The sequence below is a fragment of the Mercenaria mercenaria genome, chromosome 11, assembly GCF_021730395.1.
Source record: "Mercenaria mercenaria strain notata chromosome 11, MADL_Memer_1, whole genome shotgun sequence".
NCBI classification, from domain to species: domain Eukaryota; kingdom Metazoa; phylum Mollusca; class Bivalvia; order Venerida; family Veneridae; genus Mercenaria; species Mercenaria mercenaria.
The window spans coordinates 46,476,604-46,502,598 of record NC_069371.1 but is presented as its reverse complement, the minus strand read 5'-3'; the positions used below and the strand labels follow the sequence as shown (position 1 = coordinate 46,502,598).

The 25,995-nt window shown below is 35.6% G+C and overlaps 1 protein-coding gene across 8 annotated transcripts in view; it reads left to right on the top strand.

Annotated features, from left to right (window-relative positions):
- The window catches only part of LOC123530691 (integrin beta-PS-like), a 51,398-nt gene that overhangs the window by 1,263 nt on the left and 24,140 nt on the right, over positions 1-25,995 (top strand). For 4 of the 8 annotated variants that reach the window (XM_053517340.1, XM_053517339.1, XM_053517341.1 and 1 more), the window contains exons 2-7: positions 9,032-9,104; positions 17,684-17,886; positions 18,634-18,715; positions 20,168-20,299; positions 20,675-20,771; positions 22,818-22,902. In XM_053517340.1, coding sequence (XP_053373315.1) covers positions 9,038-9,104; positions 17,684-17,886; positions 18,634-18,715; positions 20,168-20,299; positions 20,675-20,771; positions 22,818-22,902 — 666 coding nt within the window. In that variant the 5' untranslated portion in view covers positions 9,032-9,037. Of the gene's footprint in view, positions 1-9,031; positions 9,105-17,683; positions 17,887-18,633; positions 18,716-20,167; positions 20,300-20,674; positions 20,772-21,973; positions 22,059-22,817; positions 22,903-25,995 lie in introns of all 8 variants that reach the window. The other 4 variants (XM_053517342.1, XM_053517338.1, XM_045311443.2 and 1 more) reach the window with 1 other exon arrangement.

The window sequence follows — 25,995 nt, the reverse complement described above, 5'->3', positions numbered from 1 at the left end:
TTGTTTCACAGACTTCTATGCATGTTTGAAGGAATAAAAAGACACAAGTCATATGTTTGCCATGTTTTCAAACAATTTTAACTCTGGATACTCCAATCCAGATCAGCATTGCCAGAGTCCAAAATCATCGGACATTACACTAATTACCAAATGAAATCTAACCTCAAACGCCCGATTTTTTACGATCCGCACTCGCCAATTACTGCTACTCGGACTGTTGACAATTTGCAAGATGTCAAAATGAGCGCCGAATACATACACACATGTATAAATTAAAGTCAAAGATCAAGATGCACGTGGCAGCATAGATACTCTGTGCTTCTTGTCAATGAGTATATTCTCGATATCGACATTATGGATAAAATCCCGTTTTCCGATATTAACCACCAATAAACGCCCGTTCCCGGTTTTACGGTGAGGGGGGGATCCAGCATGCCCAGTCACGCAGAATCCTGCGTTTTTCACGCAGAAAACACAATGTGCACGCAAATTTTTCGATGGCCGTGCGTGCAGGAACGCATATTTGTTGTGGCCGGCAAATAAACGAATTCGGCTCAAAAATTGGTGGTCGCTAACCTAAAACCCGGGAAACGCTTGCTTTTGAACAGAAAACCAATAAGCTTCCAGCGGCAAACATCTGCGCGATCTAGATTACTCCAAATACGTCACTAACAAAAATGGCAGACGAGCATGAAAAACTTCATTCTGGGTGGAAATATTAAATTGACCTCAGTGCCATATGAAAGGCTGGGTTTTCACTACAAAATAGGCATCATACAGCATTAGTTCCTGCAGGCGTACTGTTGATAATGTGCAGAACAGAATGGTCATCGAGTACTACTGTAAGCAAATGCCTAAGCCAGAGAAAAAGCTGCTGAAGCATTTAGGCCTTAGACATTCCTAAATAGTTAAATACTGTTCTTTATGCCTTAGCAGCATATAGTAAACAGGCTAGGCCTATATAAATACAGTATGACTGAGTTAACTGAATAAATACTGTAAACATTATCTAATATCTGTTGCTTTTAGTTTTTATACCAGTACATATGTTCATGTTTTGGGAAAATTAGGGGTTCCACTAGATCCGAAAACCCAAGAGTCCCAGGACTCTTGGGCCCAAATTTTGAAGGGTCCTTTTCCAAAATACAGGAGTCCTGTCCCAACACGTCAATATAATTTACTATAACATTTCATGTTATTTTAATTAGGTTTATCTTCATTTTTTTTTTTTAATAACAGAACAGTGCTATAACACTCTTGAAAAATGTATCCAAAATGTACTATCAGAATACTGTTACACTTTCAGAATGTCATCGGAAAGTAGTTTTTGCTCAGTTTATTTGGCAAACTAAGCTAAATCAGCGATAGTTCCTCAAATAATGATGCTACTTATCATAAAAAACTGCATTGAAAGTCAGGTTTTTTTTAGGAATTTTGGAAATATGCATTTGACCCGTGAACGGACATTCTAAACTTATTTTTGCTTTCGAAATTCATCAAAATTTGTGAAGTTTCTTGTTGAATTTACGATATGATCACTAAACAATGGTCTAATTTAAAGTTAGCATGAAAAAATCTTGCAGGGCACTTTTCACATGCTCGGTAATTAGCTGCTTACGATAATTTAATAATTGGTGCCTTTTTTGACAGTACACAGGATTCGCTTTATCAATTAATTTCAACACTTCATTGATTTCTTGTTACCTATGTGCACTCGCCGTGACGTAACTTGCTGATAAAAAATCAGCGAGGCATGTCTACAGGAGAAAGGGCGGGATTTAGTAGCAACCACAGCTGATAAAGAAATCAATGGCTTATCAGCTGGAATTCTGGTGATTTCTAGGGGTTAGTGTACTTTTTTCCCCATGAAATCTTTTTTTGTCATGCTACAAAAACATAAAAACTACCATTTAAAAGGTGATAAAATTATCTTTCTAACAGTATAAAACATTCATAAATCTGATTTACAGTCATTCCAGATGCCCCAGTAATTAGTTAATCTGGCCACTGTTTATTGACAGTTTGTTGTTAATTACTTTATTACTCGCCGCGGGCAATATGTACTCCTTTCAAATGCAAACGCGGGTCGCGTAGTGCTCATTAATATTCATATGACTTGTATCAGAAGACAGCCTATTGGACGACCTACACGTAGGTGTGTCTTAAATTTGCATACGACCCCCCAAACCGGAGAAATCGTTCCGTAAAGTTGACGTGAAAAATACGCCCAAATATACCATATTCGCTGAATTAACATTTATTTTTAATTAATACAAACCCTAACAATTAATTTGATACCAAAATTATGTTTCGGAACCTATTACAAGTATGCCGCATTTTCATTTTAAATTCAAACTCCCCGCTTCCATTTTTTTTCACTCGGCGGTCCGCCATGTTGGAAAATTGATCAATTAGGTCAATGCGGTAAATCGATTGATTCGGCTCGAAAATCATGTAAAAAGACCTATTTCCACCGGTTTTTATTTGGAAAATATGTATGTCTGTAAAAAATATTAATATTTGACTGAAACTACAAAGCAGAAGTAATATTTATTGAGAAAATTCAATGTCGGAACAACGCTGACGAACAGCTGACCGGAATTTCACTTTCGTTATGAATTATTTTCTTATTTAAGGAAAAGAGTCACGATTTGCCCCCAGAAATGAATGTTCCAAGAAAGTGTTTTTATTTCCAATTAAAGTCTGTTAATAATTGTTATTACTTACGCAATTTCAATGCATAAAAGGACGATTTTTCATACGCGTTTCGTACTCAACCTGTTCGTACCTAACGGGTACGAAAAAATGAAAATATCAATTCAATAGTATTGTTCATACATAGCACGTGTCTAATGATTATTATATATTATTTTTGTTTAGGAAATCATTTGAAAAGTATATGTATAATAATTTAAAATGTATAGTCATATACTGATACAGTTTACACTATGTATTTCAGAATTACATCTGGAGTCATGACCGGTCTAAGCCATTTTGCCAGTCTGCTGGAATATATGATACATTAAATTTCTTAATTAAAATGATAAATTTAGTTTTTATATGCTTTATTTTAGAATCCTAGTCCTATACATTATGTCTTGTATGTCTTATGAAAAAAACAGTGGTAATATGGTAACATACTTGGACTTGGACAGCGTTGGAGTCCAGATATAACAATTAGAAAAAGAAAAAAATCGTAACCATGTCTCATTGTAAGTGAAATATAAAGGCAATTATACACCTTATGCCAAAACAGACACCAGAAATGTATTCTACAGGAAAAATACCATAAGTATGCCAAATTTCAGCTACTTATCATTTAAAATGAGTGGAAGACCAAACATTAATGTAAACATAGGAGTTTTAACGGTCCGCGACTGCGAATAAGTTCCTTATTATTTATATAGAGGAAAAATTCCAGAAAAAATGACGTTTTAAGAAATTTCAAATCTTCATAACTTTTTTATTTTTTAAGATATTTCAAAAATTTAAAAAGTTCTTTGTTTGATTATTTAAGCAGAATATGAATATGTTATTAAAACACTGGTTAAGCTACTTTGAAAAATCAGCTGTGGTTGCTAGATTTAGCAGAGATCAAAGGCAGGAGAGCATGACCGCGAGTGTTTATTTTGAATACACGTGCCTATCGTGGAAATAGTTTTACTGAAGGAAATTAATGATAAGAGAAAGGATTATCAAAGGAAAATGCCCCCGGGTCCCGAAGGACGCACAGGCAAGTATTCTGCCGGGTCCTTTGAGCGTCTTTTGAAAATCTTCCGGGTCCGGACCCGGGGTCCCGGGTCAAATGGAACCCCTGCAGTGTACCCAGATTTTTTAAGCCTGTACCCACTTTTTCCAAAAGTAGTGGGTACAGGTACCCACTTTTTAAAAATCCTGTGGGCATGCTGGGGATCGGCCACTATGTTACATGGCGGTAGTGTTTAGATTATTCTTTTTTCAAGTTTTAAACAAAGAAAATGAATAAAAAAGTATTGCAGATTATCATTAAACATTGTTGTAATTAAGATGTAGCAAAAATATCCTCAAAGTTTATTTTTGAAATTTTATCTTTTATTCTACACTGCCGCTTCCGTGGCTCGATACCGAGGGTCAGTGTTCAAAATTGGCGGTAGTCCGATAGCCTGTGGCTACCAAATTTCAGCACGGGCTACCGATTTTCCGCAGATACAAGCTCGACCAGGCTACCGAATTTTCCTAATTTGATTTTTAAAAACATGCTAATTAAACGAGTATAGCATCGTCCATGATTTCCTATAATGATCTCCATTAATAAACGCATATTGTTCAAGAATGCATCAAGCATCGTCCAGACTGAGGAACGCTTATTGAATTATTGGGGTTTTTTTTGCTCTCGCATGCGTTGACAATCAAACCCAAAGTGTCAATGACGTAACCGCAGCACTAATTGGCTGAATACACTTCTCGCGAAAATCTCACAAGTACCTGAAGTAGGCGGAGCTTAAATTATGCTATCAGTGAGTGTACATACATACGCGATAAACCAATGACAGCTTTTGATGTACAGGGTTCCCGCTGTCAGTCGCCAATGGCGCCAAATGCGACAAAATATAAATTCTGGCGCTAAAAATCTTCAATTGGCGAATTTCATTGGCGCCTACAAGATAACCTTCGATCTGATCTTCTGATCTTTCTCAAGGACGCAATAACGGATTATCCGATATTTAACACTCCATGAAGACAATACACAACGTGTCAATATCGATTTACACCTCGGGGCATAATTTAAAACTTCTCCGAGCGTTCCTCCACGCAAGAATGATTATCAGTCAATTTGATTCGCCAAATTTAGCCCCGCCTACTTACACGAAAGCAAACGAAACGAAATATTAGCTGAAACGAAATATTAGCTGCGTGCTTCGTCTAATGCACCACCTTTTTTTATGATGCAAAAAACGCGAGCTAAATTTACAGGTTATTTTAATGACAATCCGATTCGCCGAAGTAATCGAGACCAAGGAAATGCCGGAAATAATGGCACATCAAAGCGCGATCAAAAGATACACATATTCTCCGATTGTAAATAGATAAATTTTGCATAAGCGTTGTTAAATAAATCTACGCGTTCGTAAATTTCAGTCGCGGTGGTATAATTTCAATCGAAGAATTTTTGAGATACAAATGAACTAAAGCAGCTCTTTTGGTTCTTTTGCGTGCCCAACGTAAAGCATTGATACACGGGGATAATTTAAAAAGCTCAATCCCAAAGCTTCGAAACAAAGTGCTAATAATACCTGTAGGTGGTATTTTCGCTATACAGTAATATGTATGAAAGGAGATAGAAATTTAGTTTTATATATAATGAAACTTAAGCATTTTAAAAAGCTTTTTAAAAGTTATAAAATAATTTAAAACAACACTGTTTTTGATAAATGACATAAATAAATTTTGAAATAAAAAGTTAAAAGAATAAAGAGATAAATATTCATGTTTTAAAAACATCTGTTTAGTGAAAATGACCATTAAAGGGAGATAATTAAAAATGGCAAACTATCTAAAGGGATAATTTTATAGATTGAGCAATTACTTCTGTTCTTGAAAATTTTTGAGAAGATTAAAAGCTATTTTTGATTCAGTTTGATATTAGGATAAATATTCATGTTTTAAAAACATCTATTTAGTGAAAATGACCCTTAAAGGGAGATAATTAAAAATGGCAAACTATATAAAGTGATAATTTTATAGATTTAGCACTTACTTTTGTTTAGAAAATGTTCTTGAAAATAGTTGAGAAGATTAAAAACTATTTTTGATTCAATGTGATATTAGGATAGACTGGTTCAAGAGCAAATTGCATGGTTACTGTAAAGAATCAAATGAAAAAGAGATTGAAAAAGAAAATGGTATGTCGCCCATCACAGACTATTGGCACCAACTTAAGAGCCACTGGCGCAAACTTTTCCTGATTGGCGAATTTGTTGGCGCAGAGTGAAACTGACCCAGAGGAAACCCTGATGTACAATGCGTGACGTATTTTATCGGCAAAATTATTTAGCACCGCCTTTACATAATGTCATCGTTGATTGAAGTAATTTGGCGAGGTAGTTTACTGTTATACTGAATAAAAAGCCAATGACAGGTGTTAAATGAAAAACACAGATCAGTGTTTTTCGTATAAAACTGATTTATACTTGTTTTACTAGCGGAATCACGGAAGAAGTGTCAAAGTAGCCATTTCAAAGTTAAATTTTGTAGAACAATGGGACATCCGCGATAATTTCCAATAATTTTTAAATCATGATCGTAGATTGATTTTGGCAAATTTCAATGAAAAACTGCGATAAACAAGCAGAAATCAATAGTAAAAATTCACTCAGGTCATAGAAAATAAGTTATAAATTTTCATTTTATAATTGATCAGAGCTCCAGATAAGATGCGTATTTGCGTAAATACGTTTTGAAATTTACAAAAAACGCATTTAAAATCAAACCTACGCGTACTGATACGCATTGAAAAAACGGGATACGTATTTTACTCGATTTAAGTGCGTAATCCAATTTTATCGTAAATCAAGCACATCCTTTTTTGTAATCGAGTACAACAAACAAAATGGTGTCTCATAAAAAAGCAAACGCAAACGATATCGTAAAATAATGCCATTTTCTTCTTCAAGTATATTAGTGTGTGACAGGAGATGACTCGGACAATGCCTATCGCTAAGCATGTGATCTATGATATATAATGGGTAACTGTTGAAAAAGCCGAAGCACATACATGTTGGTGTTTCTGAAAAAAACATTGACAGTCAAAGTATCACTGGCTGTTGATATATCGCAGTGGTCAGTAACTGAAATTAAGATGTAATGTATGCAGTAAACTAAATGTTAAAACTATTTGAATGAAGGCTCAAAAATATTCAGGAAAACAGCATTGGTCAACAAAGGCACTTCAGCGGAGCACATGAATATCAGAAAATTATAAATACAAACAGTTATTATTCTTACCCTTTTAAATGATTTCGAATTCTGAAAAACCATTTAGAATTCTAAAATACCCTTTTGAAAAAACATCTAGGAGTAAAATACCATTTGAAAAAAAAACTAGGGGGTAAAATACCCTTTAACCTAAAATCTTATCTGGAGCTCTGATTGATGCTACATTTAGTGTAGATTGCCCCTTTTTTCGTTTGTCACACATTTTCGCGACCCCAATTTCCGATTAATTTTGGTAATTCAGGGAAGACCTGCCTATAGATGCAACTGTATCTTTAATTTAAAATTAAATTTTGTCAGATGCAAAATACTGTTTGTTTGATTTATAAAGCCCTTTTATTTGAAATATAATTCCCCCCCCCCCCCCCACCGGTAGCTGAGAAAAATATTTTCTCAAAATTTAGACCCATAAACGCACCAGAGGCTACCATTACATACCTGTATTTCATAATTTTCAAGGGGGAAAGCCCCCTGACCCACCCACCACATCAAGAGGGTATTAACCCCTCCATTACCTCAAAATTTGGACCTAAAATGCACCAGAGGCCACCATTTCGTGCCTGTACTTCAAAAATTTCCAGGACCCCCCCTCCCCACCACCCAAATAAAATATTTTAACAATTAGGTAATGAAATAAATATAAAAATGATAAATTCTTGCAACATGCACAGTGCATGCCCCCCCCCCCCCCCACACACACGCGTCACCGACTTCGATATTTTGTGGTGAAAAAAAAGTAAGGCCAGTGGAAACCCTGCTTTAGTACAATATAAGATAATAACTTGAAACTTAAAATGTATCTTTATCTTCTTCATCTGCATGTGTGGTAACAATCCCCATAACTGTGATTTGTATTTTTGACCAAATTATGTCCCTTTCATACTTAAATTTTTTGGCAAACTTTGTTTGCTGGACATAACTTTGGTACTATATATAAATATATTGAGACATAAATACATTTACTGTCAAATCGCCGAATGGTGGATCGCACTGTCTTACAGACAGCTCTTGTTCTAATTGTAAAATTACTGACATTAGGCAGAAATATTTAACCTGCTGGCGGCAAGTGGTTGTGTCTTTGCGACCGGTGCAGAAAAAAATCAGCAGGCTGATCATGGTCTGCACTGTTCACTATTCTTTCAGTAAATTTTCAGCGAACATCTCTTCGAATAGACCAGTCCACTTTAGAAATTTAGCTGGGTAAATGTTAACATGTCCCATTGCAGTTTAGTAATCATTGAAGGTGGGAACTGGTTCTCAATAAAAATTGAATACCAGTATTATACATGTTATAGGCTGAAATGATACAATATTGTACATTGGTCGTTCAGACTTCGAATCTCTTGCCCCGGAACCCTTGGGGTGTAGAATGCTTCATGTGAGAAAGCCATCCAGGAGGTTTACAGAAGATCAGTGTTTCTACAGGGTGCCAGTCCATGTCTGATATAGTGCCTGGACTGGCATCTTAGATCTTCATGCACCAGCCAACAAAAGCTGGAAAAAATGCAGTATAGTTGTTGGTGTGACTCTTTAGTCTTAACCCAAGAAGACAGTTGATTAAATTAAACCTTGCAAGACAGTAAAACATATGTTATTTTGAAGATAAATCTATTTCTCCTAACAGTTTCTGCAGAGGTCAATAGGTACATGTGTTTGACATGTTTAAGAAATGTAGTACTTTTTTCTCCATCACAGTATACACTGTTACATATTAAAGACATATACTTTGCAGGGATGTTTTTCTTTCTGTAGAAGGGGAAGTTTATAGGCTTCTTCCACTCAAAAAATTTCTTTCAAACCCCTAAAGTTAACTTTGCATTGTGACTTTTATTCCCCTTTGCCTATATACCGATCAGTTTTTTCCACAAATCACAGACCAGGGCCCCTTCTCCTCGTAAAAAAAATCCTGATTTGAAATACATCATGAATGATGTGTTAGTAAGTGTGACTGGGGAGATGCTTTTTACTCTTTGTGTGTGTGTGTGTGGTGGGGGGGGGGGGGGGGGGTGATGAGGAGGGGCTGCAATACTATACTAAAGATGGTTTCTTTTCCTTGCAGAAAAAAATGGAGAAGTTGCTGATTTTGCTTGGAATTGTCCATATTATAGCTGTTGTGAGCACACAGGGAACAGGTATGTGTCTCAGTTTAATTACTTCTGTTAGTTAAACATTGTCTTTACAAGTGAATGGGGCATGCAAGTATTGCTTCAATGAATTACAAAGGTGACAAACATGCAATAATTAGTGTGTTCAATAGTTCAGCTAGGATTGGATATTTCATATCAGGAAGTCATGTACTTTTTTCAATAGTCTGGGTAGAATTCGGATATTTCGTATCAGGAAACCAGCTACATGATTGTACCAAGAAGCTGGTTTGTCCAGTGTTAGTTTATTTAACCAAGTTGGTACATGTATCTGTGCCGTACTAAGGGGCAGTGATACATGGTTTTGAATAGCAGTTTTCTATTTTTTTTGGCTTTAAATCAGACAGAATAATTAGCGGACACAAGAACCACTAGATTTTTTTCCCGCTTTGGTATCTTTATCTAAAGGTAGAGGGGAAAAAGTATGAAATCACCTTGTGGGGTGGGGCTTTAATTCTGTGAAGTCAAAACCAAACATTTTCTTAATCAAGAGTTTAGGATGGCTTACTCGACATGAGACCATTTTGTATGAATATAAACTGAAACTTGTAAAATGAGCCAGAATGAATAAGAGTCATTGCAGGAAACCTGATACTATCAGTAATTCTAAATGACTGAATTATACACTGAAATATGTACATGTACAAAATCTACATGATGTTAGTTTACATGTAAGCATCCTTTTTTGGGCAGAATACCAAAGCAAAGTTTGAGTGAGTGAAAAAAAAATAAACATATAATACATGTATCTACCCTTTGCCCAAATTGATTTAAACCATTGTTTTAATACATTACTTAAATACATGTATGTGTACTTTTTTTATCAAGATCATAATATTATGGTATTACCTTAGCTTGCTAAATTAAATTATTCTTAGATGGTAGGGCATAGTTGCTTTAATTTAAAAATATAACAAATAGGAAAGAACTTAATAGATTATTGTTACGAATTGATGTGGGAATAACAAGTTTAGGTAATGTATTGGACAACTGGAAAATTTTGATGAACATTTAGAAAGAAAATCAATGACGCCAGTATGTATTCCACTGTGATGAAATAATGCTCAGAGGGGCACCTGGGTTCTTTCTCCCTTCAAAAGCTCGAAAGTCTGCAGATGGCCTGTAATTTTGTTGATGTTATGTTAAATCCAACAAAAAACAAAACAAAAAAAGATCAGATGCCTTTATTTGAAGAACTTTATTTCAGGGAGGAGCAGTGCTATAGAATTAAACTGTCATTTTATAAATGTTTTTTCCATATACAGTTACCATGTACATGTATTCATCATTGAATTTTAACTACAAAATATATCAGGGTTGTCAATAATTTTTTGTTGAACAGGCTGAAATAGAAAAGTAGGCGGCCAGCTAGGGGGGTCCAGGGGCATGCCCCCCCCCTGAAAATTTTGAAATTCAGCGCTTCATTTCCTGCATTCTGGGGCATTTTGGAAGCATTTAAGAACATCTTTTCCACTGCATTTTTAAATACAATTTACCCTTATTTTCACATTTTTATGAGTCACCTGGTAAATTTGGAAATAATAATAAAAACGAGTTTACAAGTTCTTGAATGCATTTTTCAAGTCCTGAAATGCTAATATCTAACTTGTCACCACACTTCAACTCTTTGTTGTACTTCTTTGCAAAATCAAACAGTTATTGCACTACTGTATATCTAAATTCAAAACTCTACTGAGAGTTAAACCTGTACTCATATTTCTTTTGTGGGGAACAAGATTTCCCAGATGAATTTTTACAATCTGGCATGACAAAAAATGTCAATGTTAGAACCATCAAAACAAAATGTACAGAGTTAGAAATAATACAAGTTTATGCATAGAAGATTAACTGTTTGATTCTCATCCCCGCCTATCCGTATCCAAAACCCCTAGCCCTGATTTTTATTGCTCAAAATCCAGATAATCAAAATTGTATGTCCGGATACTGTTACACTTTCGTAGACATTGACTGAATCTCCAGTTTAAAGGATGTGTTTGACAAATTATGGTGGTGCAAAGACAGTTTAACAGCATCTGACAGTATCTGATATAAAAGATTACCATGACATTTCCTCTTATTAAAATGATTTAAGAGAAATATTTATCAAAAATCGGCCGGCTGATACCACGACAACTACTGTACTTTCGATTTCAAAAACTTATAGAAAAAAGGTAAACCAATATATATTTTCTAATCTTAATTTGATTGTGATTAATAATTTTTTTATAGAAATTAAATATCTGTCTCAGTTGTCACACATTATAATCAACACCTGGCTTTGTTATACAATGCAATAAGCAGCACTCGACAGGGGTAATTAAATAGGTGTGAAAAATGTCCGAAAATTGTTGTTTACAGATTAGTTATGAGCGATGTTGGATTATTAAATATAAAGGTCATTTAGGAGCTTGTGGATAATTTCTTTGGTTTGTTTTTTGTTGTCTTTTCTTTTAAATCGGGACCGTCATTCATGATTTCTTGGAAATTATCGCGGATGTCCTGTCACTCTTCCTTCCGAAGTTTTTGCTACAAAATATAACTTTGACACTATGATAACTGATGAATAATTTTTCATATAGATCTCTAATATTAATTCAGTCCGTGAAACATGATTTTCATCTATTTGACGTTAGCTTGGATTTCATCAATTATGACGTACGTATATCATCATTTGTAAAGGCGGAGCTTAAATAGTTTTGCCGATAAAATACGTCACGCGTTCTACATCCACAGCTGTCATTGGTTTATCGCGTGTTTTAACTCAAGTCAAAGATCGACAGGCACGTGGCAGTGTATGAAATACACCATGACATGTCGCTCGGCAATTAAGATTGAACATCGCCCGCGATGACACGCTGTGTATTATGAACGGAAACGGCCGCGGGTAATATCGATTTTTAGACTGGATGGAGAGTTCTTTATACAAATTATATTTTCGTGATAGAATCGTGAAAAAAACTTTAAAAATACTATAATCGGCGGGTTAATGTTTTTAGGCCCGTTTTTTCTTTTTTTTTTTTTTTTTTTTTCGAATTTGAACCGGCCCAAATGCCATTTGAACCGTCCATTTCGGCCGGCGGCCGGTTCTTATTGACAACCCTGTATATAATGTACCATGATTTAGATTGAGAAAAAATAAAATCCTAGCAGATCCTGGAACATTTATGATATAAACATTAATTATTGAATGTTCTCATCTGGAATGATAATTAGTGGTGTTTGACCTTAGATTTCAGACCGGACTGTACCAGTAAATTAACTTTTATAGCCAATTATTTTTATTCCTTCTGCACTCTCCAGTAATATCATAACACCAGCATGAAAATATAGACTGAAACATGTAGAACATATTTTCTCCAAATAAACTGAAAATGAGTTTTATCAAGTTAAAACCACTTTGTTGTTTATACATAATGTAATGTAAATTTATGACTTATAGCTGACCTTTCTTAGTTTGACTTGTTATGTGATATGCATATAAACACATGAACTGCACCTTTGGGATAAAAGTATTTTAGGAATGTACTTAGATTACCGGTATTCAGATGTATGGAAGTACTATAGATTATCGTTACACATGAGACTAGTACTTAGTATTAATGAATATTTTAGGAGATGTATGTGCGAACAAGAAAAGATGGTGTTGTTTTTTTTTCTAACAAAAATAAGAGCAACAGAAAAAAAAATCCAACATTCTTGCTCACTTGAATCAAGTTTTTTGTTGTTGTTGTTGTTGTTTTAGTTGATTTTTTGTCATGACTTTTAGCAAACTATTCACTTTGGTTGTCATGGTTACTGAAAAGAAAAAATAAACATTAAGTATCACTCAGTTTTGTAATTTTTATGTAAAATGTGTATGTCATGGTTGGAAGATCAGTACTTTTAATATATTTGGTAGGAGAATAAAATTGATACTGGATTAAAGGGACTAACTCGCACATTTTCCCCTCAAAAATCTATAAAAAGAAAGTACTCTTGAAAGTGACTAGTGGTAACTCACAAACATAAAATTTTTGCAAGAAATTTTATAAATCACCAAAAATATTGTGCAGAAGGTAGTAAACCATTGCAACGTTTTTGAAATATTGCAGAAACTTTATGTTATTCTTACATTTTTACCAATATGTAACTTTATTTTCACCCACTTTAACATTTTTCAGTGTGATATTGTCCAATTTATTTGACCTGTCAAAAAATGGACTCGGCTTTTATTATATTCTGTTCGAGCCTATATAAGATTAACATGAAAGACGGGAACATGTTTTGACAGGTCAATAATTATACATTCTAGGCCAAACTTCGTGGAAATGAACATGTTGATAAATAAGAATTAAATTTCACCCAAACTGTGGGTGAGTAGCTTTAAAGTGAATGGATAATGATAGGTGTCATATCAGTCAGAACAATTTATGAGCATTTTGACTTTTTCATGATGGTACAATTAATAAATTTGTTATTAAAATAGTACCTTCCACTTTGCCCATCCTCCAGCATTGACTAATAATTATTTTCTTGGTATTTTTAATACAGACCCTTACTGCTTATATGAGTGTTTTAGCTCTGTGTTTGTACTTTAAAGGGTAAACGGGAACTTAAAACATGTTTAAATTTAAGGACAGTTTCAGTTTAACAGTACTTTGGTATAGCATAGTATTAAACATATGGTTAGTGGGTCTGTTTCCTTATGATAATTGAGCCGCGCCATGAGAAAACCAACATAGTGGCTTTGCGACCAGCATGGATCCAGACCAGCCTGCACATCCGCACAGTGACTGGTCAGGATCCATGCTGTTCGCTAACAGTTTCTCTTATTCCAATAGGCTTTGAAAGCGAACAGCATGGATCCTGACCAGACTGCGCGGATGCGCAGGCTGGTCTGGATCCATGCTGGTCGCAAAGCCATTATGTTAGTTTTCTCATGGCGCTGCTCAATTATATTTTCTGTCTGTGGCCTGGACTGACAACTTCCCAACCTGAATCTTGTGGAGGAGATGTAGAGGTGTATAAGGTAGTGGACCGGTGTTCATATTTGGTGAATACTGTGCTAATATATGTATATTAGGCGCTCTTTGGCCTTTTTAGGAGCTCATGATTTTCAATAATACTGTAAATTTCTGGAATTGCTTATTAAGAATATGTACAATGTAGTTAAACTGGAAATTACTGAAATAAAAGTTACTGGTCAATTACCTTTGGAAGAATAATTTGACCTTGCCTTGGGATTGGCCCCATGTGGTTCTGGGACGATCTATGTATGAAAAGAATTGGAACCACTGCCTTATCCTTGCATGATCGTAAGAGGCGACTAATATGGTCTGAACACTTGGTTTTGCTGTAACTGTGATTCCAGCAGGTATGCAATTTTGATTCCATGCCTCAAGTTTTTATTTCGATGTAAATGAGATGTGAAACCAAAATTTGTAGTCCTGTTTGGTGCCATATAACCTATACTGTGTTGGTGCGCCATAAAAACCCAAATAAATAAATTGCCTTGGGATTGAACTTTGGGGACTGGGGTAGAGGGAGGAATTGTGATTTCTAAAAGTTGTTACTTTTTCTGGCTACCAGTTTTGGCTACCTATAAACTGAGAGAAAGTTTGAGCTTAAAAATTCTTACTGATATTTTTTTTGATGAAATTTCCTCTATTTAAAGGCACAATTATATACAAGTTGAGACGGTTATTTCGCAGTATTTAGACATAACAGTACAACAGTTTCTCTCTATATATTAATTTTGTAGAAACAGCATCAATATCAAAAGGAAATAGAACTCACTGAGTATTATATTTAGACTGAACAATCGTGATATACAATCATTATTCAGGAAACAAACGGTCCATTATTTTAGGAGAGATGAGGGCACATGCACTGCATTGTGTTTTATGGATGATTAAGACTTGCTGATGTTTATTTACCATTTTGTGAATGTTTCGGTAGATAATGGCCCAGCCTTGATTCACTAGTCAGCTGCTTTCTCATGGCATAAAAAAGTAATTCATTTGCCATTAGAACAGTAGGATATGTATTAGGCCAAAGATAATTATGTTTAGTTAAGCGGATGACTTTAACCTTAAAGGACTATTATATCAGTTTGTGAAGTTGTGTACTTGGGTTTTTGTTTGGGATTTAACTTAGGTAGACCAGAAATAGGCCCCTTGGTCAAAAATATGTATAAAGTCTAATTATAAGGGCCTCAAACTTTTTGTTGTGTGTATCACAAAAAGTACTTGACCTAGTAAAACTTTATGGGTGTTGCTCATGATGTAAAGTTAATATGCACCTGAGTTTTTATTTGGGAATTAACTCCCCCTGTCCCATCCTTAACAGTCCCCTCCCCACTTCCCTCTCCAATAATGTTTATAATATCCATTACGGTTCTCCCCACAAATGACTCACACCCTTAAACCCAAGGTAATATTGCATTGTCAACATAATCTAGATTTTAAAACTTTTGCATACTTTTTAAAGGATTTTGCTTTTTTGAAGTGAGCAGAGATTTTTATGTTGTTTTAACTTCATAAAAAGGACTGAGTAACTGATAAAAAATCTCTTAACCTAGTCCACCGCATTAAGATAATGTAATTTCAACTTAGTTTTAGGAAATGATGCATGTGTCAATATATCTCAATAATTCAAAGCTCAACTATTTTTTTACGCTCAACTATTTTTTTACGCTCGTCCACAAGTTATATTACCTAAGTGCTGTCAAGACTGGTAAGAATACAAAACAAGAGAGTCTACTATCTTGACTACAATGTTAGTTATTTAATGAATGACATTTTGAACTCCCACAGAAATTTCAGGAAGTCACAGAAAGAGAATTTATTTTGGGCCCTGCTCCAGAAATATTTGTTAGGTGGGAGGAAGGGGCCAGTTAAGAATGAAGGCGTTATGTAATTTTTAGCTCACCTGAGCACGAAGTGCTCAAGGTGAGCTTTTGTGATCGCCCTGTGTCCGCCGTCCGTCCGTCGTCAACAATTTGACTGTTAACACTCTAGAGGTCACAATTTTGACCCAATTTTAATGAAATTTGGTCAGAATGTTACCCTCAATAAAATCTTGGACAAGTTTGATATTGGGTCATCTGGGGTCAAACACTAGGTCACCAGGTCAAATCAAAGGAAAAGCTTGTTAACACTCTAGAGGTCACAGATTTGGCCCAATCTTAATGAAACTTGGCCAGAATGTTGCCCTCAATAAAATCTTGGACGAGTTCGATATTGGGTCATTGGGGTCAAAAATTAGGTCGTCAGGTCAAATCAAATGAAAAGCTTGTTAACACTCTAGAGGTCACAATTTTGGCTAATCTTAATGAAACTTGGTTCGAATGTTACCCTCAATAAAATCTTAGACGAATTAGATATCGGGTCATCTTGGGTCAAAAACTAGGTCAGTAGGTCAAATCAAAGGAAGAGCTTGTTAACACTCTAGAGGTCACAATTTTGGCCCAATCTTAATGAAACTTGGCCAGAATATTGCCCTCAGTAAAATCTTGGATGAGTTTAATATTGTGTCATCTGGGGTCAGAAACTAGGTCACCAGGTCAAATCAAGGGAAACGCTTGTTAACACTCTAGAGGTCACAATTTTGGCCCAATCTTAATGAAACTGGGTCGTAATGTAACCCTGAATAAAATCTTGGACGAGTTTGATATTGGGTCATCTGGGGTCAAAAACTAGGTCACCAGGTCAAATCAAAGGAAAAGCTTGTTAACATTCTAGAGGCCACATTTATGACTTATCTTCATGAAACTTAGTCAGAATGTTAATCTTGATGATCTTTAGGTCAAGTTTGAATCTGGGTCATGTGGGGTCAAAAACTAGGTCACCAGGTCAAATCAAAGAAAAAGTTAGTTAACACTTTAGAGGCCACATTTATGACCATATCTTAATGAAACTATCTTGATGATCTTTAGGTCAGTAGGTCAGGTGAGTGATACAGAGCCTTCATGGCCCTCTTGTTTGAAATATAGGTATGAAATGATGGCATCTGGTGCATTTTTTATCTAAATTTTTAGTGCAACTTTGAATAGTATAGTTCACTTCTCACCTGACTTGGGGAAGGGTTCATGAGCCCCCCTGGCCCGGATCTAGATCCGGGTGTGTCTGTCAAATAAAATGCAGTTATCAGTGGCAAGTACCTGGAAGGTCTACACAAATTTTGTGAAGGCTTGTAAAATTTTGATGTGGGCTTATATTACAACGAAACTTGGTCTGTTTAGAGACCACTTGTATTAAGAGACACATTTAAAGTTCTCTTTTTTGTTATTAAAGAACAAATAATGTTGTATTAAGGGACCAGCTGTGTTAAGAGCCCGCTTTTTGACCTTTCTTTTGTGATCTTTAGAAGCAAGTTGTACTGTATCTATAGTCCGAAAATTTTATTCAGTGCAAGTGAATGCCCTTAGTGTTAGGACTATAACTACAAGTAATGGTTTTCAAACTCTGGAACAGATTGAGAAAACAGTAATCAGAAATTGAATCTACAGTCTCTCAGCTGTATTGTGTGATATAATTATTATCCATTAGCTAAGTGCTCTCCAGTGATGGATTTATTTTATTTTACAGGATCAGATCAAGTGTCAAACCCGTGTGTAGGTGTCAAATCATGTGGAGAATGTATAGCTACCTCACCATTGTGTGGTTGGTGTGCGGATCAGGAATATGCCAAAACGGGTCGTGACAGGTGTGATATGCTTGTCAACTTGAAAGCAGAGGGATGTTCCAAAGCTAACATTTCTAACCCTTCTAATGATATCGACTACGTGGACGTAAGCTTTTCACTATTTTTATTGCTGTAAAAAAACTTGTACAGTTTAAGTCTGTGGACAACAGTTTACTGTCAAATCCTTTAATTTTCTGAGCACGAAATTTCGTGGTTTTGGCCAAAATCGCTATTTCAAGGGAATATGAATTCATGGATTTTGACCTTTTAAATATAAATTGAATGGGAATTTCACTGCTTCGTTAAAGTAACTGGATTGATTCAACCGCAAAGTCCATGAATTGTAAGTCACCCGTAAAAATTAAGCATTGCATGGTTTGTGTACGCCTGTCTGAAAGAAGGGACTTAATTATGGGAATGCCCTTGGATAGGCGGGCGGGCAGCGTCCACAAACTTTGTCCAGAGCATTTCTTTTTCACGCATGGAGGGATTTTGATGTTACTTGGCACATTTGTTCACCATCATGAGATGGAGTATCATGCGCAAGAACCAGGTTCCTAGGTCTAAGGTCAAGGTCAGATACAAGAATGACAACAACATTATCTGTCAGTGGACGTATTTTGTGACTATGGCACCCTTGTTACCAGGCTAAGAATTGTTTTCAGATAAATTATGCCTACGATTGTTCAGCAGTGGTTTATTTACAGAATAATGATATATACAAACATATAAAGGGCAGTAAAGGGCCAAGATCTTTATTTGGCCATTTAATTGACAATTTCTATTTATTGTAATCATGTAGTAATCTGTATTATAAATTTATAATGATATGTCAACAAAATGTTATTTTCAGAATAAACAAGTACAGGATGGTTCTGGGACAGGAGATGCTATACAGATACAACCCCAGACTGTCAAAATCAAGATTAGACCTAGTAAGTCAATAGAAACTGAATACATAAATACTAGAGGCCTGAAATAAGATATTGTTTGTTTCTCTGCCTACTACCAACCCACAAAAAATAGCCCCCACCCTGAAAAAGTTGTATAATATGCAGGAGGGACAACTGATGTTATATCGAAAATTATGTATTTTAAATGTTTGTTAATTGAAAATACACATTAAGAAATAAGAATTGTATATAAAAAAAAAAACAATTTCCCCACCTACCTTCCCAGCCTTTAATGGCATAGGTGGTGGGAGGGAAAACAAAGATTTTTTTATTCTGCCAGCATCTACTGATGCGGGAGGCATATTGTGATTGTCCTGTCCGTCCGCTCGTTCGTCTGTCTGTCCGTACGAGGTTAACCAAATGTTTCATCTAGCATCAATACCCCTTACTAGAATGACTTGATACTAATGCAGATGTAACCTGTGACCATTCCTCATATTCAGACATCACCTGACTTCAGTTTGACCTTGATTTTGACCTCATTTTGGACTTAGGTTGCTTTATATGGGCCATCTCTTGGTTAACCAAATGGGACCATTTCGTCTATCAATACCCCTTACAAGAATGAATTGATACTAATACAGATGTAAACTGTGACCATTCCTCATCTTCAAACATCACCTGACCTCAGTTTGAGTTGACCTCGTTTTGGACTTAGGTGCAAAATCTATCGGCAAGGATGCCGCTTGGGGCATCAAGCGTTTATTGAACGCAGCTCCTTGTTTAAGGTTGGTATTATTTCTCATCAAGGGAGTTAACTCTGCATTGATGCAGAACACAAGCTGCAGCAAGCATGTTATTTTCTTCGTCTTAAATGCTATAAATGAAAGACTTGAAATAAAAGTTTGAATGTTTGTTGGAAACTGTTTAACATCTGCCAGTAGAGAATTTTGAGAACTTATGAATAAAAGTGTCCATAAAAATTTTATAAGATGTTTTTTAAAAAATAAATTGGAATTTGGGACAGGAGAATTTAGATACTTCATAAATGTGTATAGAATTTGAAGATGCTGAGAAAAGTGTGCCTTGATGATAAGAATAGACTTGTACTTGATTACTCTTTTGTTCATTGAAATTGATGCATACACAAATTTTATTGAAACCATTTCATCACCTAAGCGCAAAAAGTGAATAAGTCCTTCTTTAAGTCAATGCAGTTAACCACTTCTTGCGTTGAGGTGGCGATTTATACTTTATTGTCATGCAGATAACCCAGAAATATTTACTGTGACATTCCAGTCTTTTTTTTTGCAGATGTTTTTGAGACATTAACTATAAACAATCTGATATTGCTTTTGCAGATAATCCAGAAACATTTACTGTGACATTTTGGTATTTTCTTGTATAATCTAGAGACATTTACTGTGACATTCCAGTATTTTCTTGCAGATAATCTAGAGACATTTAATGTGACATTCTGATATTTTCTTGCAGATAATCCGGAAACATTTACTATGACATTCCGGTTAGCTGAGAACTACCCTGTAGATCTGTACTATCTTATGGACTTGTCCAACTCTATGGCAGACGACAAGGAAAAATTAGCTGCACTTGGAAACAAGATTGGTTGGTATATTTCAAAAAATGGTTAAATTTTAATAATGAAATCATTTTGTGCAGTTTCGAAACTTTATAGGCATTAATATTTTTAAAGTTGCCAGATGACCTATATTTAATTTTTGACTTAGATGCGACTAAAATCCAATTTTATCTGAATGCAATACAAAGAAATAAATATATGAAAATAAGCGATTATTCAGTACAAGGGCTACATGAATAAAATACTAGAAAAACATAATTATTGTTTGCTTGAAAAGAAACGTTTTCTGTCAAATGTTAAAATTTCTGAGGATCTTATGTCGTAAAAAAAATCTTTTTTTGTTCATCATAAGTATTTAAGGTAGAAAGACTGTTAACTATTTTGTGTTGTTACTATTTTAGCTGACAGTATGTCGAATATCACCAAAAATTTCCGACTGGGCTTTGGATCGTTTGTGGACAAAGTTGTTATGCCATATGTATCTACTGTGCCTTCCAAGTAAGGCATTTAATTTTCGTATTTCCCATTGTTTAAGAAAAATGTGAAAAAAAACTTATGTATTAATTTTTTCCTAATTCTGAATGAGTGTTCAAATTTTCCAGATATATTTTACATGAATAGATTACAGTCCAACCTGTATTAAGTGGTCAGTCAAGGAAGCAACTAAATAAACACTATATGGCTGGTAAAGGCAAGTGGCTGAGTGAGCCAGGTAAAAAGTCGGTATTGGAAGTTAACAGATTGGCTTTTGAAGAGAAGTTGTTTTTTTGTACAAGTGTCCTGCTATAAGTCTAAAATTTTATGCATAGATTGCTACCAAAGTTAAGAATTGTGTGAAAAAATAAGACATGTGAAAGTTGTGAAAAAATTGAGTTTATAGGAACAGGAAGTATTTTGAATGTATTGTAAACTGTAATATAATTTTAGCCGTGCCATGAGAAAACCAACATAGTGGGTTTGCGACCAGCATGGATCCAGACCAGCCTGCGCATCCGCGCAGTCTGGTCAGGATCCATGCTGTTCGCTTTTAAAGCCTACTGCAATTAGAGAAACTGTTAGCGAACAGCATGGATCCTGACCAGACTGCGCGGATGCGCAGGCTGGTCTGGATCCATGCTGGTCGCAAACCCACTATGTTGATTTTCTCATGGCATGGCTCATTTTACCTTTATTGGAGTAGGTTGGCACCACATTGTGAAGGGTTTTATGAACATCTTTAACATTGCTTTGGATGTTTTGAACCACTGTATAATTTCATGTGAACAGTCCAGTGATTTATTTAAGGTTGTGGTGCTAGTTCATTTCTACATGATGCTGAAGTGGGCCTCCATGGCTGAGTGGTAAAGGTCACTGACTTAAATCACTTGCCCCTCAACAATGTGGGTTTTGGGCTAGGGCCTTACTGGGGGCAATGAAATGTTTATTTGAGGAAGCCAGCCAGCTGGCTTACGGGTCGGTCACGGTGGTTCTACCCAGGTACCCGCTCATGATGAAATAATGCATGGAGTGGCACCTGGGGTCTTCCTCCACCATCAAAGCTGGAAAGATGTCATATGACCTATAATTGTGTCGGTGCGATGTTAAACCCAGCGAAAAACAAAACAACAACTTTGATGCTGCAGACCACCGAAAAATCTGAATTTTATGTGAATAAGTTAACCATCTTGAACCATTCTACAATTTTAAGTTTATGTGAACAGGTTACAATCACCTTGTCCAGGTTGTGAACCACCATACAGTTTTAAGAACCAGCTAAAATTGGACACCAACACCAATCTGTTTGAGGTTTGTAAAACTAGATGTTCATGTTGTTATTGTTGTTCTCTTTTCAAAATAGATATGTCCCAGACATAAATGCTAGAGAGGCAGAGTAAAATTGTGGCAGCTTGAATTAATGAGTGTATGTTTTTCTCTTTTCGTACTGTATGGTTGTGCCCATTGATGGGGGAAAAGTAAATGGCGGCTAGGGAACCTCTTTAATTTTATAGAAAACATTTTTTCAGTCACAAGTGTCTTTTACATGTTTAAAATACCATACTCTGTTTTAGAGTTATGCAAACCTCTCTTTTTAAATTCATCACTGCCTTTTTATCAGTGATCAGAGAGGAGGATTTTCTATTTAAGAGGAAGGGAGTGAATTTTCTTTTACAAAATGTCATTGTTTTTGGACATTTCCAGATCTCAGCTGGGACATATTTATTGAAGAGATTGACCGTGATGTTGTTAAATGTGACCATTATTTAGAATTGATCTACAATTGGTAGAAAGAAAAACAAATTTGCAGTATTTCTTTAACTCGTATATATATCCAAAACAAATTGACCGCTTCTATTTTGTTGCGAATTAAAAAAGATATAGACTGGTTCTTGTAAAACAGAACAAAGAAGCTTGAGAAAGAAAAAAATGCTACATCTAGAACATGTATCTATAATGACAACATTTTGTCAGAAGTGGACAATGCTACAATACTGGTCACATTGAAATGGAACTATTTTTTTCCTTGAGTATGAATCTGACAATGACAGTGTATTTTTGAACCTATAGACTACAACAGCCGTGCCCAGGCTGTACAGCACCGTACAGTTACAAAAACCATCTTATGTTGGATAATGACTCCACCAAGTTTGAGGTAGGCAGGTTGTCCAATGGTAATGAGGATATTTGGAAATGCTTCGTAAAATCTTTATTCCTCTGTAAGCTATGCGCTAGCTATGATTGCAAGCAAACTCGAAACCAATGTTCTCGAAATAAAATATGAATTGCTTTCGTATAGTCGCAAAAAACCTTTTATGGCTTTCATATGATTGCAAAAAATCTTGACACGCTTTTCCTGAAATGTAATCTCAAAATTTTGACTTGCTTTTCTTGAAATTTATTTTCAAGAATATCTCTGTGATGTGATCTGAAAAAAACCTATAGTTTAATCTAAGAAAAATTTGGACTTGCTTTTCCTAAAGTTTAATCTAAAAAAAATCTGGACTTGCTTTTCCTGCAGTTTAATCTAAGAAAAATTTGGACTTGCTTTTCCTATAGTTTACTCTAAAAAAATCTGGACTTGCTTTTCCTGCAGTTTAATCTAAGAAAAATTTGGACTTGCTTTTCCTATAGTTTAATCTAAAAAAAATCTGGACTTGCTTTTCCTATAGTTTAATGTAAAAAAAATCTGGACTTGCTTTTCCTGTTGTTTAATCTGTGGAAAGTCTTGATTTGCTTTCTGTTTCCTCTTTAAACCTAAACTGATCTTATATCTCATAGAAAATAGTGAATGCTTCTTCCATCTTCTCAGAAAAAAAAACAGAAAAACTTTTGCCTGTGATTTTCAGAGTGGAAACCCCATATTGCATTATAACTTCTTGAAGAAAAGCTTCAGTTGCTTTCTTATCTGCACATTGAAACTTTGAATGTTTAACTTGTAATTTTTAGCTCGACTATTCATAGAATAGTGAGCTATTGCACTCGCCCATGCGTCGGCGTCGGCGTCTGCGTCCGCGTCCGCGTCCCGATTTTGGTTAAGGTTTTGTATGTAAGCTGGTATCTCAGTAACCACTTGTGGGAATGGATTGAAACTTCACACACTTATTCACTGTGATGAACTGATCTACATTGCACAGGTTCCATAACTCTATTTTGCTTTTTTACAAAATTATGCCCCTTTTTCGACTTAGAAATTTTTGGTTAAGGTTTTGTATGTAAGCTGGTATCTCAGTAGTTACTAATGGGAATGGATTGAAACTTCACATACTTCTTCACTATCATGATTTGACATGCACTAAGCAAGTCCCATAACTCTACTCTCTTTTTTTTCAAAATTATGCCCCTTTTTCGACTTGGCAGTTTTTGGTTAAATTTTTGTATGTAATCTGATATCTCAGTATCCACTAATTGGAATGGATTGAAACTTCACACACTTGTTCACTGTCATGATCTAACATGCACTGTGAAGGTCCCATAACTCTACTTGGCATTTTTACAAAATTATGCCCCTTTGACTTAGCACTTTTTTGTTAAGTTTTTGTATGTAAGCTGGTATCTCAGTATCCACAAATTGGAAAGGATTGAAACTTCACACACTTGTTCGCTGTCATGATATGACATGCAGTACAGAGGTTCAATACCTCTACTTTGCATTTTACAAAATTATGCCCCTTTTTCAACTTGTATTCATTCAATTGACAAGGCTGTTGAATAGTCGAGCGTTGCTGTCCTCCGACAGCTCTTGTTAGCTCACCTGTCATGTAGTGACAGGGTGAGCTGTTGTGATCGCCCTTTGTCTGTCGTCCATCAGACCGTCCACAATTTCTTGTGAACACGATAGAGACCACATTTTGCAATCAATTTAATCAAACTAGCACAGAACTTGTATTGGCATAATATCTCGGTTCCTTCCAAAAACTGGCCAGATCCCATCATAGGTTCCAGAGTTGTGGCCCCTTAAAGGGCCAAACTTTGCTATTTTTGGCTTGCAAACACAATAGAGACCACATTTTGCAATCAACTTTAATCAAACTTGCACACAACTTGTATTGGCATAATATCTCGATTCCTTTCATAAACTGGCTAGATCCCATCATGGGTCCTAGAGTTGTGGCCCCTTAAAAGGCCAAAATTTGCTATTTTTATCCCCCGCCGATGAAATCGGGAGGGGGGTATTGAAATGGCGTTGTCCGTCCGTCACGTCCGTGCATCCGTGCGTGCGTGCGTCCGTCCGCAGCCATTTCTCAGTAACTAGCAGATAGAATTTCATAAAACTTGAAATAAATATGAACCAACATACTGTGATGATGCCCGTCAAGTTTTTTTTTGGATTGGTCAATTTCCCTTAGAGTTATTGCCCTTGATTTAATGAAAAATGCCCAAAAATGTCCGTCCGCAGCCATTTCTCAGTAACTAGCAGGTAGAATTTCATGAAACTTGAAATAATATGAACCAACATACTGCAATGATGCCCATCAAGTTTTTTTTGGTTTGGTCAATTTCCCTTAGAGTTATTGCCCTTGATTTACTGAAAAATCCGCGTCTGTATCCATTTCTCAGTAACAAGCTGGTAGAATTTCATGAAACTTTAAATAAATATGAATCAACATACTTCGATGATGTATGTCATTTTTTTTTCAATTGGTCAATTTCCCTTAGAGTTATTGCCCTTATTTGAAAATCTACAGATTTGTACATAACAAACCAACCAATTGGTAGAATTTCATAAAACCTTTCATTCTTTTCCGTGAACATTTATTATAAACGTGAAGTTGTGTACCCACACCTGGTCACCACTTTGCTTTCGTCACCCCCCCCCCCCCCCCCAAAAAAATCTTTCCTTTTTATTATTATTTTTTCAAACTTTCATGAGTATTTATCAACATGCAAAGTTGTACTGTTCCCCCACCTCACTCCTCCACTCAGTCATCCCCCTCCCCTCCATTTTTTTTTTTTTTTTCATTTTTAATTTTCCATCCATATTTCAATATTTATAATCAACATCGATGATCAATGATAGTAATCGATGTTTTGTACCCTCACCCAGTCACCCCTGCTGCCCCTCCTCCCCCAACCAAAAAATAGCATTCATTTTCTGTTAAATTGATTTTGACAAATGAAATTATTTGCTTCTTTTGCTTCTTAGTAACATCCTTAACTTTTTGCCGGATATATTTTTTTGCCATTCCTGACCACAAACCCTTTTGGCGGGGGATACCAATTCATCGAATTTGCTTGTTAGCTTGTG